Source organism: Esox lucius, chromosome 25 (assembly GCF_011004845.1).
Source record: "Esox lucius isolate fEsoLuc1 chromosome 25, fEsoLuc1.pri, whole genome shotgun sequence".
Classification (NCBI taxonomy): domain Eukaryota; kingdom Metazoa; phylum Chordata; class Actinopteri; order Esociformes; family Esocidae; genus Esox; species Esox lucius.
The window spans coordinates 18677784-18693828 of NC_047593.1; the positions used below are offsets into that span (position 1 = coordinate 18677784).

Sequence of the window (16045 nt, forward strand, 5' to 3'; positions counted from 1 at the left end):
CAGTGTGGGGCTGAACGCAGTTTAGACTTCTTCAGCCTACCGCTGGCGCACAGGCTGGTCCCAGTCTCTAGGCACGTTCCATCTGTCTGGCGTGTCCGACGAGTATGTTTTCTTTAAGATTATTGAAGATTCTTACACCCTTGTATTCTGCAACTGAAGTGTCCGTTCCTGTAATCTTAATTCAGGCCTGATCAACTCGACAGTCTAGTACCATCTGCACCCAAGCATAACCACAACCTGACTGTTATTTTTCACTGCTTGCAATATAGATTCAGCTTAAGCATAAATTAAAGTAAGGCACATGTTATGGGTACAATGTTTCAACACACAACATTCACTAGTAGAAAGTAAATTCTCACAATACAACAGTCAATATTAAAAAGGATATTCCCACAATACAACAGTCAATATTAAAAAGTATATTCCCACAATACATCAGTCAATATTAAAAAGTATATTCCCACAATACAACAGTCAATATTACAAAGTATATTCCCACAATACAACAGTCAATATTAAAAAGTATATTCTCACACAATCAAGTCCCTGTTTCCGGGACTGTCGCCCGCCACGTCTTTCAATCCACTGCATGTCTTTCAAGAGGACTGGAGACTCTTGATTGCATTTCAATATGTCACACCGGAACCTGTCTTAGTGTGCACACCGCCCCCTTGAGGATCCCGACGGAACGGGCTTAAAGCCACTCTCGCCAAGGTATTCCAATCAGCAGCCGTGGCGTGTTTAATTCATTGGCTGATCTGTTTGCACGACCCAAACGGAATCCTGTACTCCTCCCAGGTCCGAACCAGTCGACGACTTCAAAACGACGAAGGTCCTCAATGGCTCTGCCGCTGATATAGCTGTCTGTTTGACCCGGGAGTCCTCTATCTATCTCAGTGCCATTCCTATGTTGACAGTGTCTTTAGTCAATAGTTTCCTGCCAGACATTGGCCGCATGCCTCTGGGGTCTCCGTCTGTCGCGGTTGGCCCGCAGCCTTATGTCTTTGCTGCTGGGGTGTGTGCATTAGCATTTAAACTTTTTTGCCCACCATGTTTTGAGTTTATACACCCTGTGACCTGATAATACAATTTGGTCACAAGAGTGTGTGTGTGTGTGTGTGTATGGAGGGGCCAACTACAGGCATAAGATGCATAAACAGTCAAATAAGACCACCGAAATAATCCATTTTTATACTTTTTCAGGGTTTCAGCTTCTTTCTTCAACAATACCTTTGGAATGTTATGAAGAAAATGTATGCATTTTCAGAAATCTGTAATATACTGTACAATTTAAGCGAGAGATCATCTGAGGACATGATCATAACTTCTATATACCACAAACATATATATGAAATGATTAATGAAACTGCTTGCAGTTCTGACTTCAACCTCTTTCTCAAACCTTCAAGCTAGAATAGAGACCATAAAGCCATGTCATTCAAGTCAAGTTACTGTAAGTCACTGTCAAGATTTTGTCAAGTCACTGTCAAGTCACTGTCAAGTCACTGTCAAGTCATTGTCTAGTCACTGGGGAGGAAAAAATGGCCTAATAATTTACAGTTGTTGTTCAGGTCAGTCAGTCTGTAATGCCAATGTCACACTGAGCAGAGCTGAATAATAACAAAAACAAAGCTAAGTACACAGCAAAGACGCACCCCCACTGCATATGCTGGACATGTAATATGGAGAAATGAAAAACGAAGTGCATTAGCTAATTCTGTTACACAGTGAACCGGGTTGAGTTAAATCCCATAATGAGTAGAAGAGTATGAGGGACAGCTGGTTTATTTGGAGCAGTTGGACTGGTGCCCTTAAAGGACAGGGTTAACAAAACTTTACGCATTAGGTAGAACGATGTTTAATTAGAATTTTTTACAATGTTGGTAAGGTGACAACAACGAACCCTGAACATGAGACATTTAAATTATATAGAAGCAATAATGGAAGGATCTATTTTTTTTAGAACTGCCCTTTTTCGGCCCAAACATTTTCAAACATATCAAAGAGACAATCGGTCCTCTGCTGGATCTCAGTTTTTGGGCTGTGGACCCAAAACCTTTCCCTGCTGTGAAAGCATAATTTCATGAATACATAATTACTGTATCTGTCAATATTTCGATTTTCTTTCTTTTTTAGATGGATTATGTTCTGCTATAACAGGATTTTCAGTGTGAGAGTTACTACTCATGTCAGCCTGGACATAAGTAAATATGTGTGGCTCCTGGAACACGTGATGACATACTTAAGCTAACACGTGAACTTGGCTGTATGGTCGCCACGGCTGCCTAGCTTTCTACTGTCCTCTCCTATTTTGTTAACAGCTAATGGTGAGTTGTGTATTGTAGCCTAATGGTGAGTTAGGTAATGTGAATTCTACAATTGATTCAGTGTGAATTAAGGGAAAAGAGAGAAGGTGACTGGAGACAGGGAGCAGGATGGGTTAGGGGAGAAAGAGAATGAAAGGGAGAAATAGAAAGAGAAAATAAAAAGAGAAAAAAGCTCATGTTTTCTGTCTTTTCCCAGGTTTCTCCTCCGATGAGAAAGAATAGAAATAGAAAGAGTAACCCATAGAAAGAGTAGAAATAGAAAGAGTAACTGGAGAAATCTACCCATCCACCCCCACACAACCTTCCTTCAATCTCAATGATTTTCATGTATCCATCCTTTTCCCTAAAGAGGAGGCTACAATAGTTATGCATTAATTGTTTCAAATAACTTTGAGTTCCTGAGTGTTTTGTTCAAATTTGAAATTATTTGTTATCTTTTCTTCCCATAAGTTCAAACTCTGCCCTTTAAACACAAAAGGAAGATTACATTGAATGGTGAAAGTATTTGCAATCGTTTCTTTAGGAATGCTGTAACGGAAGCAATGGAGGCTAGTTGGGGGAGGACCATATATTCCACATAAATTACACCCACTCCCTTGAATTCAACCAATCACATTAATGTAATGTGTCAATTATTTATTATTACATAATGGGGAGTTAGGTAATGTAATCATTTGGTGAATTGGGTAATCTATTGATATCAACTATGGGCCACAACTCTTGACTTTAATGGTTCTCTGGAACAGTAAATCAAGCACGAAAGTCAAATATACAAATTTGTATTTGAAACAATTCCCCATTTCATTTTGGATGTATTTCATCATTTACATGTCTCAAGTCAAATCAGAAATGTGCTGGTCACACAAAAGGACATGCCTATCCAAAGATTTGTTGCAAACTACCTGAAACTGGCCACTTGTAGATCCTATTAGCTCCTGAACCCTTGACCATTTTCATCTGGAAGGATTAGTCAATATAGTTAGAAGTCGGTTGCTGTGTGTACAGCAGAGCTGTTCAACTCTGGTCCCGGGTGGCCTTTGGGTCTACCTGGTAGTTACCTGGTAGTTACTTGCACTCACCTGGTGTCTCAGATCTGACTAGCAGGAGAGGATGAAAAACAGAAGTGTTTTGGGTTCCCAGGAGTTGAATTTCACTGAACTGCACACTTACAGACTCCAAAACAGGAAATATATTGACTGGGTACATGCCAAAGACATTATGTGATAAATGTCTGTCGTGGGTTTTTTTCTAACATCACTAAAGAAAGCTCATGAGCTTACTTCACCAACTTGGCTCCATTCATATTCAAAAATTGGGCAGCAAAAAGCCTATTGTTGCTTTGCTTATCATATCAATCAGTTTCTTAGTTATGGATATCTGCTTGGCTCCTCCTATAAATTCACTGGATTGGTTGGATAGCTCTGAGGAGATCCTCCCCCAAAATGAATATTTTTCAGTCTCGTCAACACCATTATACTGGTGAAAATGTCAAGTGACCGCATCCTGTGTAAAATCCGCTGGTCAGTTGAAGACACTGGTAATGACGAGTTGTGCGCCACCATCGATGGACACATGCCTGCGTGCCTGCAGTGAATACATGTTAACATGGCCGTAATGCCGGCCTGGGATCAGCTGCCATATGCTTCCTATGTAATGGCGGATTACACACAGACAGGGTGACCTGATCCTAGTCCTGTTCTTCATTAAACTGGGTGAAGAATGAGAACAATTTGTTTGGTCACAAGGACGCATTGGCCATTAGCAGCTTCACGTGACGTCACAAAAAAACATGTCTTCTACGTCACTGCAAGTTGTCACGGCTACAGTGGCACTGCAAGTTGTCACGGCTACAGTGGCACTGCAAGTTGTCACAGCTACAGCGGCACTGCAAGTTGTCACAGCTACAGCGGCACTGCAAGTTGTCACAGCTACAGCGGCACTGCAAGTTGTCACGGCTACAGCGGCACTGCAAGTTGTCACGGCTACAGTGGCACTGCAAGTTGTCACGGCTACAGCGGCACTGTAAGGTGTTACGGCTACAGTGGCACTGCAAGTTGTCACGGCTACAGCAACACTGTAAGGTGTCACGGCTACAGCGATAGGGTAGAGAACCTTGAGTTGGTTTTAGGAAAACTAAATGAATGTTGTCTGTTCGGACACACTGTTGTGCAAAATAATTTCTTCAACTCAAGGCGCTAACAATACAGGAATAACTTTAGGCTCACTTCAAACAACATCTCCCCGTTTATAAATTTAGATGAGATTCTTACAAGCACATGAAATAAAAACAAAACACATGATATTAAAACAAAACATATAACAGCTAATTACATGTGAACTACACAAAATAAAACATACACTGAGGCAGAAACAGAGAGGTTCTCAGTGTTACGCTCCAAAACCCCAGAGTTAAATCCCCCAAAAAAACTTGTTCCCTGCCCTATTATAGAGACCAGTGTTATTTTGGTCCTAGCTAAAACAAGTAAGCTGTAACTCTGCGGGGCTGTTTAAAAAAGTTATTGGCTTTCACACAGAGGCACAGGATAGGTGCTTGTGTGTCTGTGTAATATATATATATATAGAAGGCAGAGCGTTCCATTAGATTCCAGTTATACCACAGAGCTGGTAGAGAGTCTGTCACATGAACATGTTTGTGAAGATGCAGAATCATGTTGTTCCTCTATTGCTGCTGTTGCACTGTCTGTCTGGGGGAAAGGTCACCAAAGGTCAAGGCATAGAAGTCGCCAGAGGTCAAGATGCTGACCCGGACATCGGGGCTGAGCTGAAGGAAGACAGGCAAAAGGTGGAGACAGAGAGAACCGTCCCTCAACTTGACGACATTGAGACACAGAATACAGGTACTGTGAACTTAATACAATAGTTCAGCCACATAGAATAATGACAATTTTAACTGTACAATAACCCTGCTCTTGCGACGGCTCGTTGTAGAAATCTCCAACTGGATGAGAACATATATAAATTCATGAATAAATAAATAATAAATAAATATCATCCTACAGCATAATTAAAAATGTTGTATCACAGAGGCCAGACTGGTTGTCCTTGAGAGACTTGTAATGGAGCTGAAGAGAGATAACTCAGGTATGTAACAGCAGGCCAATCATCATCATCATCATGGTGATCAATTGTTAGCTTCTGTCCACTTTTGATCCGTTCATAGAATCATTAAACAAACAAGTCAAGGGAGAACCTTCTTTGTTTAGCGTGAGTCCAAGAAGTTGATCTTTCATAGTTCTTACATGTTCTCCAATGATTACAAAGTTATCACAGTCTATTATGCCAGAACACATTGGAGGCGGTCTGTGATCATAGCCAACCATTGCACAGACTATTATAAGAAAGGTTTATCCTACCAAATACCCTTGTATGGTATATTCCAACTTATGTTCCAAGGATCTATTCAGAGAGTCCCATGACAGTCACATACACAGTTCCTAGCAGGTGGTATGGTGTTTGGGACCCATCAGACTGGGTGTTTGGGACCCATCAGTAATGGGGCAACACATTTCCTACCTATTGTCCTTCGTACAGTTGTCAGTCAGTACTCTCATACATTGTGTCAAGCTTAATTCTATTACTTTTCATGCCTATAATCTCTCACAATGTTCTCGTTGTAATGGTTGTTGTTGATGTTCCAGAGAAGGAGAACAGGCTGAGAACGGCAGAGAACCAGGTACTGCTACTGACGGCTGAGAATAAAGGTAAAAAACAAACAAGTTCATCAAAAAGATGTAGTGTGGAAGCAAGAGCTACTCCTTAATTCTGGAGATATGGACATTTGATCTTTATTTTAACCCTTTTGATAACTTTCACTAATGCACTTAAAATGGGAATCAAGTACAATTTCTCAGAGTGTACACGTTTTAATTTATCATTAAAGAGGTGCTCCAAAATCTGTAAAAAGTTTCAAAAAAATCATTCAACAGCGACTCGGAGGCTCCATTCTTACTCTGAAAACATTATATGAATGCACAGCCAAAATTTGCCAGACAACATCCAGTTGTGGAACTTGACTAACAGACAAACGGGCCAAAGTGGAATCACGGTGTCTTAATGCCAGTTTGGTGCCTGGGTCGTTACGGTTTGTGGCTGTCAGCTAAACCTGACATGTTGGACCAGCACAGTCGATAAAACATACGTCTGAGTGTGTATGCCTTTTTCTCTTACAGAAAGGAAGGTGGCATTCTCTGTTGCTTTAGGAATTAATGGTTACTATGGACCCTTCGAAACATCAACTACCCTGGTCTACAAGGACATATTCACCAACACAGGCGAACACTACAACCCATTAAATGGTCAGTATTTACCGGTGCTTGTCCTGGACATGAAAGGGCATTTAAAATGCTGGTGTTGTTTTTATAATAAGGTTCAGAAGCTACACAACGTTTCTGCAAACAGCCTATAAGAGGAACAGAATGTCAAGCAGTAGACAACTTGAGGTGCCAGTACCTTGCTCCAGTAAGCTCCAGGCCAATTCAAACACGGGTGTAGCCCTACGACGCAGTTTCATATCATTCACTTTGACTCGGCACAATTGCCATGAGCATCAGGGAGGGAGGGAGGGAGGGAGGGAGGCATGGAGCAGGGAGGGGGGAGGCAAAGAAAGCAAGAGAAAGAGAGGGAAGGGACGGGGAGGGAATGATAGACGGCAAGACAGTGAAAGAAGGGAGAAATTGAGTTAAAGAGGAGGAAGAGAGAAGCTCACACGTTTTCTATCTTTACCAGGTGTCTTCACTGCACCAGTGAGAGGGGTGTATTACTTCAGAATCGCCTTGTTCGGAATCGTGGTACCAAACAGCGGCATACACTGCAACCTCCGTCGAAACGGCGTTATAACCCTGAAGGCAGGTCTCTGGGAGTACATTGTAATGTCCCAGCATCATGTTGCTAACGCTGCCGCTTTGCTGCTGGAGAAGGGAGATTTGGTTGACGTTGAACTGGGGGGGACCCAAATCTATGACGACAGCCACAAAAGAAACACCTTCAGTGGCTTCCTGCTTTTCCCAGTGGCAGCTAACGTGTAAAACCAAACAGCAATGAAGCCTTCAGCCATTTTGTGCTAAAACATAAATTTTTTGCGCTCATCTTTGTGCAATTTGTCACAATTGTTTTGTTTCTGGCTAGATAAATAAAGGTTTTACAGCACATTTCCGCTTATGTGTTTTGTGGTTAAAGTTTCCTGAGAGGGAATAATGGGGAGTGTTGAACATGGGTTTATGTAAACGAATCCATGTCATTTATTGTCAGAAATGTCACTTAAAGTTAAAGCAACAGAAGGAGTTGCTTCCCAAGCCTGTGTGGAAGATGGATTTTCTTTTGCAATTTATTATGAAAAGAGACTCGACGGACATTCTTATTAACAGTTGATTATTTCAGTTTAATTACGTGGATCCACGGGAACAAGCATCATGACAAAACAGAGTATCAGTACAGACACCCACAGAGCAGTGTCATAACAATTGTTCTGATTATACATTATTATGTTCACCTCTTTATACCCTCCTTGTCAGCTACCAAAAATGCAATCTCTTATGCTATAAGATACATAATAAGAATTCATATATTAATATGACAAGTCATCATATTAATAGGAAACAAAGATAGGACCCTACACTGTCATGGCAACCATAGTCCTAGGTCAGAGTTAACAGACTTCCTGATCTGAGCCACCCCTAGTCCCTGTCCTATATAGACGGAAGAATACAGGGGAGACACAGGCAACTTCACCTTGGAACCAACATAACAGGGCCAGAGATAAGATAGGTTTGAGGCCTGGCGCCTTTGGTTGTGGCCATAATCACTTCTAAGAAAAGGGCATGCTGACCTAGAGTGGCAACCATGAACAGTCTCAAGCTAATTCAGGCCTAGTCTAAAAGTCCATTTATTACAGTTAATTTGCAGAATAATGGATAAATAAGGATATGGTGATAAATTAATCCTTTACACCTGTACACATCTGATTCAGAATCTGGTCTTCTCTGCCACAGCTAACAGGATGTCTCAGAGAAACAACACGATGTGCAGATTTCCCACTGCCTTCAGAGTTTAATGATCGGATGACAGTTATAGTGTAACACGCTGTGTCCCAAAAGCAGGTCTTTCTTCAAACTATCTAAAACGTAATTTGGCTTAAGAACACTGAATCAAGTCTGTCTCTTTTCAGTGCTCACTGCTGGTTCCAACTGCCTATTCCACTCATTGTGTTCACTTTTAAAATCACAGTGAAACCAATATTGGATTCATTTAACTTCGTTAAAGAGCTGTTGAGTTTTGAAAATGTCTGTTCAATATCCAGTCTGAAACTAACTTCTTAATTGACTCAGGGCCTACACATTGTCACCATCACACCTTAGGCTTAGTCTTGTCGCCAGGAAAATATGTTGTGGATCAAATAATTTTTTCTCATAATGCTGGAATATCGGACCACAGTCTTATTATGTTTACCGTAACCCAATTGCACCACAAACAAGGACTTTTAAAAGCTTTAATATAAATTCTCGGAATTTGCCAGGCTCTCTCATCGATGACAGAGTAAATACATCTGTAAACACTCTGAGGATCTAAACTTAACACTACGTAATACCTTAAAACAAAACAAATGTGCAAAAAGAAACTTGCTCCCCGGCACACAGACAATACTTGAGCACTCAAGCAGGCCTCCAGAAAGTTGGATGCTCCAACAAGTTAGACTGGCCTGAAAAGACGGTACAGGGCAATACCCAAAAGCACTCACATCTGTTCCATCAGCCTGTTGCTCCCATGTGTCAAAAGGAATAATGGTAGATAATTGTCTTTGCTGAGACATTTTTTAAAGGGGTCTAATCTGTGTTAATTACGATGCTGGTAAGAATGTATCTGTGGCTGTGGGAGCACAGCCCTCACCAGATACCCTTTTTGAACATGGTGGATTTCGCTGAGTTGACTTCCTGTGAAAGTAAGAAATACTGGTTGTTGATCATTGGCATTTTTTCTAAATGGGTTTAAGATTTACCCTCGCAGTCACAGCACTGAAAGCGTTGATCAGAGAAATAAACTCACATAACCGACACCAGACTGGGATACCCACTATGTCAACCAGGTAATAACCTCAATGTCAGAAGCCTTGCAAATTGATTTGTGAACACGCTGTAGTTATGACCACCCTCAGGTAGGATAGCATGTTGAAATGAAGATGGGTGAAACTGCAGGCTGACACGGTTAACCTGGATTCAGTTCTGATGTACATGACTGGTAGAACATATTTAACCGTCGTGGGTTTTTTCTTTCCCTCTCATAAAGTTGTCATTGGATAACCCATGAACAGGTTGGCACGCCAGGGAATAAATGAGGACAGGAGTGTGTATAGTAAATCTTACTAAGACGATCTTAGTCAGGCCAGGTGATTTTGAGGTAGTACAGGACATGCGTCAGCCACAGTCATATTGCTCCCGAACCCGAAGGAAATGAAGTGCCTATAGCGGGGGGCGTGAGAGAGCATCGGCATTTTGTCCGATGGCAGCGGTCTGCTTTGCCTTGCTGGGTCATTGCACTGCTCCTCAAACACTGGGTAGACCCAGTGTACTCAATAAATGCTTCCTCAGCTGTCCAATGGCAGGACGTGAACAAACGCTGCTCAGATTTACAGGCTTCTAATTACAGCCACCTGGACAAAGGGTGGATATGGACTAATAATTGTTCAAAGACAAACTTTTGGCGGGTCTTTTGTAGTTTTTCCGAATTCAAAATATGCCAATGATTAATGTTGTGTGTGTGCAGCTTTCCTCACATCTCCCCGTGGTATCTCACGCCCGCTACGATAGCGAATTACACACTGGATTGAATTTTTCTCATAGCTGCGTCGTTTGGCATTGGATTGAGTAGTACAACGACAATACAAACAGAACTAGTCATTCGCAGAGTAAGCCCTGGGTGACTTCATTTGTTTTCAGTTACAACCACTTGGAAGGTATCCGTTACCACGGTCCTACCAACTAGGAGTAAATTACACATATACGTTTCAGTAACACCAATAGTAGCATAGATATGTGTGTCACCCAGTGTAGTAAATATTACTATCATGTCGAGATGATGAAGTCCTGATTTAATATTACTGTAGGCTGTCATGTAGTACAATCATCTAAGCTTTTTATATCTAGTTCACTTCATAGAAATGGAAGGCCCAAAACCTCCATCCCCGTTAGGGGCACCCACTATGTATGCTTGTTATTGGTTGTGTGTTTGGAAGGTGCTTAGTTTTTCAAGTCCTTTTTCAACTTTTCAAGTCCTTTGATTAACTTATCTAGTTCAACAATTTTTTTCTCCTTCAAAGTTCTTTCAAGACCATCTTTAAGGATTTTTTTATTCCATTTTTGAATTTATGATAACATAATCAATGACCAATGTGTCTTTTGTAATTCATCAGGTATTTTTTGAATTTCTTTCCATGTTTTCATTTTTTCTTTCAAAAAAATGCAAAAAATCATCTGGAACTCCATTTTTTTTTTCTGTGTATCGAAAAAATCAAAAGATCTTCTGGAACAATGGCATATTTTTTAATTATCTATTGGCGACAGTAATCTATTTTCAAGTCCTTTTTGATGTCAGGGCTGCAGTCCCCGTTTGTACGTGTCCTTTGATACTCTTCTATCAATTACTTCCAGATAACATGAGGACATTTTACATCACTGTAAAAGAGGTCTAAAAGGACTTATCTTCTCATGTGGAATCTTTGGACCAGGACTAAGCACACATCTTTCATTGTCAACGTAAGTCTTACATGTCCTCACCACAGGTTTCTATTGCCTAAAAAGCGACATTTCAAGGTCTTCTGGTTCCAGATGTGTTAATCTGGATACTCATGCTCTTTAAACTGACTTGTTCTTTCAGATAGTGTGGTTTGACTCACCATCAAAATGCAAATTCCAGCTATCCGTACTCACAGCACCATGCTGTAAGAATACCTTTGTTTAATGATGTAGTTTTACGACTCCAAATTCAAATTCTCCATATTCCATAGTTCTTACATGTCCTCCAATGATTACAAAGTTAACACAGTCTTTTATGCCAGGACACATAGGAGGCTGTCAGTGTTCATAGCCAACCATTACACAGATTATTATAAGAAATAGTTAATACATCATACCCTTGTATGGTGTATTCCAACTTATGACCCAAGGGTCTATTCAGAGAGTCCCACGACAGTCACATACACAGTTCCTAGCAGGTGGTATGGACTGGGTGTTTGGGACCCATCAGTAATGGGGCATCACATATTCTACCTAGTGTCCTTTGTACAGAGATAGTTAGTACTCTCATACATTGTGTCATGCCTAATTCAATTACTTTTCATGCCCATTATCTATCAGTATAAACCGAGCATGGCTCTTAGATCCATGAACACAGGTCAGCTTGTAGAGACCAGAGTCCAAACCAAACATGGAGAAGCTGCGTTTAGCAGTTATGCTGTACACAACTGGAATAAACTACCAGAAGACCTTAGACGTGCCCCAAATGTATACATTTTAAAATCCAGTTTAAAAACACTTCTCTCTTCACATGCCTATGACTGTGCACTTAAACTATGAAAGCCTTACAGCTTTTATAGTTCCTATGTTTTTATCCCATTTTTTTTCTATTTCAATTTTCTTATTCAAGGTTTTCTTATTATGATGTTTTCATGCTATTGTATTTTTATATTTTTTCTTTTTCTTTGTAAAGCACATTGAATTGCTTCTATGTATGAATCGTGCTATATAAATAAACTTGCTTGCTAATGATTCTCTGGAATAGCAAATCAAGCATGAAAGTCAAATGTACATATTTGTTTTTGAATAAATAAAATCCTGTGACAGTTCTGCAATGATTGGTTGGATAGCTCTGAGGAGATCCTCCCCCAAAATGAATATTTTTCAGTCTCTTCAACGCCATTATACTGGTGAAAATGTCAAGTGACCACATCCTGTTTAAAGTCCATCAGTCAGTTGAAGACTGATCCTAGTCCTGTTCTTCGTTAAACTGGCTGAAGAATGAGAACAACTTGTTTGGTCACAAGGACGGAATTGGCCATTAGCAGCTTCACGTGACGTCACAAAAAAAACAAAAGGCGCATGTCTTCGACGCCACTGCAAGTTGTCATGGTTACACAAAATAAAACATACACTGAGGCAGAAACAGAGAAGAACACTTTATCCTCCAAAGTCCTGGTGTACATCCAAAACAGCACCTTATTCTCTGCCCTATTGTAGGGACCAGTGTTATTTTGGTCCTAGGTCAGACAACAGCCCTAAGTTGTAACTCTGTAGGGTTGTTGAAAAGCACTTGAAGTGCTTATGTCTCCCTCTCTATGTGTGTGTGTGTGTGTGTGTGTGTGTGTGTGTGTGTGTGTGTGTGTGTGGATTTGTGTGTGTGTGTGTGTGTGTGTATATAGAAGGCAGAGCGTTCCATTAGATTCCAGTTCTACCATAGAGCTGGTAGAGAGTCTGTCACATGAACATGTTTGTGAAGATGCATCATTATGTTGTTCCTCTATTGCTGCTGTTGCACTCTGTCTGTCTGGGGGAAAGGTCACCAAAGGTCAGGACGATAAGCCGGATATTGGGGCTGAGCTGAAGGAACACGAGCAAAAGGAGGAGACACAGGGAAGCGTGATCACAGAGAATAAAGGTATCATGACACTTAGAAAAATCATGGCTTAAAGTTGATGTTCCGTATACAGTTAGAATACTGGAGAGTCCTCATACATTTTTGTAGAAAATTAATTAGCAGGGAGCCACATGTCTGTAGTCAGGACTAGCGTAGGATGGCTGTCGTTGCCCTTCGCTCTGGCCGTGATGCCCTGAAAATCATTATACACCCTACAGCCACCGTGGCCTTTGTGCCCCTGCTACTGACAAAATCTCATGGTCAGCAGTTTGTTCGTAAGTTTGTTTTGTTGTTCACAGCTTAGAACAACCACAAGAACGGACTACAATCAAGTAAACAAGCTAGCCAGTTATCGATTGATAGCGGACTTATTTAGTGCTTACCTGAAACAAACCTCTCTGTTTTGGAAGGTGCGTTCATGTGCAACTGGGAGTTGGGAAATTTCTGACCTCGAGAGGGAGAATACCGGAGAATACATCTGAACACTTTTTGAGAGCTCATGGAAATAACGTTAGGTTTGACATCACTCGACATGGCAGCGTGTGTGGTGAAAGATTAAAAAACAAAAATTACTTGCCCCGAACACAAATAAGTCACTATATTTGTTTATAAAAGTTATTATTCAAAATATGATGTTAAAAAGTAAATTATGTATATTTTTATGTCATGCATGTTTTTTTCTTATCAGCAATTCTAGTTTTATATTTTTAAGCTCCAAATCCTCTTATTTCACTCAATGGCCTTTGTGCCCTAAAAATTTTTGTGACACCGAAGACCAAATGGCCTTGCCCCTAAAATGACAAAATATCAAGCCTGGTCAGGAAACAATAATTTCCAATTAGGTTATCAGAGTAGGTTTTAAGAATGACAATTCTGGTTCAATATCCCAGAAACAGCAGTACGATGTTATAAAATTATGATTTATTATAGAAATAAATCAAACATACAAAATTACATGAAAGCATGTCAATAGACAATTACATTGGAAAGAAAAGGGAAAAACAAAGACTATTGGAGTTCTCTAATGATTCTTTTCAGGGTAGTGATTCTAGAACAGTATTGTACATACTATGTAACATTCAATCTAGAAGCATGAACTGATAAATCCACACGCCAGGACACAAAAACGGTTAGACCACATTGATTATTTTGCTCACATGTAGTCCGAGTTAGTGATCCCTCTGATTGGAACAATCCTTCTGATATGTGTGTTGAATCTGGGTATTATAACATGAGTTAGCAGGAGATATTTATGCCACTAAGGTGGAAAGTTCTGTTTCGATGGAAATTATTTGTCCCACTTGCCTTCTTCTTATAGTGCATCCTGGTGCCATGTGATGTAAAAGAAAACATGAAAACATAATCAGATCAGGCTACCTTCTTCCATTGCTCCGTGATCCAGTTCTGATGCTCACATGCCTACTGTTGCCGCTTTTGGCCATGGACAGGGGTCAGCATTGGCACCCTGACTTGTCTGCGGCTATGTAGACTGCGATGCGCTGTGTGTTCTGACACCTTTCTATCAGTACCAGCATGAACTTTTTCAGCAATTTGAGCTGAAAAATATGTAGCTGGTCTGTTGGATCGGACCAGCCTTTGCTCCCCACGTGCATCAATGAGCGTTGGTCACCCATGACCCTGCCGCCGGTTCACCACTTTTCCTTCCTTGGACCACTTCTGATTGGTACTGACCACTGCAGACCAAGAACACCACACAAGGGCTGCAGTTTTGGAGAGTCTTTGACCCAGTCGTCTAGCTGTCACAATTTGGCCCTTGTCAAAGTCGCTCAGATCCTTACACTTTACCATTTTTCCTGTTTCTAACACATCAACTTTGAGGACAGAATGTTCACCTGCTGTCTAATATATCCCACCCACTGTCATAATGTTATGGCTTATCAGTGTACAGTATATTTATATGTATAAATGTATTTATTTTCCTCTTTCAGGGTACAATGTGGCCTTTTCTGTAACTTTGGGATATAGTGGTTACTATGGACCCTTCAGCATGCCCACTGCTTTGGTCTACAGGGACATCATCACTAACGTTGGCAATTCCTACAACCCATCAAATGGTGAGTTACGTTAACATCCATTGTGACATAATGTTGAGTTATGTAATATAGCCTAATGGTCAGTTAGGTTATTTAAATTCTGCCATTAATCTAGCATGAAAAGAGAATGCAATGGGGGGACCTAGACAGACAGAAATGACGAGAAAGTGAATGTTTGAGAAAAACAGAGATACAGACAGAATCGGAGAGAAAAACAAAGAAAAGATGAAGATAAAAAGAGGTATAGAAGGACAGGGGACAGAGAGGTAGAAAGAGATGGAGAGAGAGAGAGAAAACCTCATCTGTTTTTGTCTTTCCCAGGTTTCTTCACAGCACCGGTGAGGGGTGTGTACTTCTTCACTATCAGGATGTTTGCAATTTTGAACCAAGGAGGTTATGTGAGAGCTTCTCTTAACCACAATGGCGTTACGAAGATGGTGGCAGAAAAATATCAACCTGCTACATTGATTGAGCAATACACAGATAATTCTGTTACTCTGCTGCTAGAGAAAAGTGACACCATCATTGTTAATCTCGATGCAGGAAAAATCTATGATGATAAGGAGAAGAGAAATGCCTTCACTGGTTTTTTGCTTTTCCCCATGTGATCCCATGATTGTGACTAGCGTCTGCTTTACATAGAAAGTATGTGACAATAGGCTTTATTTAAAGCAGACCCAACAATTCATATCAACTGAAAAATGAATTGTCAGTTGTTTCTCCATGTAGATTTAACAGTATATATTTACTGTAATGGAAACAGAATAGGTAGCCATGCAGTGGAGAGATGCTGTAGTTGAATTAGTGGATGAAATGGCTCCTACCATTTACCGACAAACTCTGGTTGGCCAAATGTCCCTGTGGATGGAACATCCCTGAAAGAAGGGGGGGGGGGGGGCTATTTCAAGGAGAGTAAGGTTAATTTCCACTTATGAAAACAAATGTCAAATAAATCTGTTATAGTTTAAAACCTAAAGGTCTTTTGGATTTATTCACATTATTACAATCTTTTTTTTTTTGACT

General features: G+C 40.6%; 2 protein-coding genes across 2 annotated transcripts; both read left to right on the forward strand.

Annotated features, from left to right (window-relative positions):
• The first annotated feature begins 4863 nt into the window (after positions 1 to 4863).
• On the forward strand, positions 4864 to 7495 carry LOC105006016 (complement C1q-like protein 2). The gene is made up of 5 exons (XM_010864327.2): positions 4864 to 5185; positions 5373 to 5429; positions 5987 to 6049; positions 6518 to 6643; positions 7074 to 7495. Exons 1-5 carry the CDS (start codon positions 4969 to 4971, stop codon positions 7370 to 7372), a joined length of 762 nt encoding a protein of 253 aa, XP_010862629.1. The 5' UTR covers positions 4864 to 4968; the 3' UTR covers positions 7373 to 7495.
• A 2462-nt stretch (positions 7496 to 9957) lies between these two features.
• LOC105006017 (complement C1q-like protein 2) lies at positions 9958 to 15630 on the forward strand. Its single transcript, XM_010864328.3, has 5 exons — positions 9958 to 10245; positions 10988 to 11092; positions 12890 to 12989; positions 14918 to 15043; positions 15344 to 15630. The coding sequence occupies exons 2-5, from the start codon at positions 11045 to 11047 to the stop codon at positions 15628 to 15630; spliced, it is 561 nt and encodes a 186-aa protein (XP_010862630.2). The 5' UTR covers positions 9958 to 10245; positions 10988 to 11044.
• The last annotated feature ends 415 nt before the right edge of the window (positions 15631 to 16045 follow it).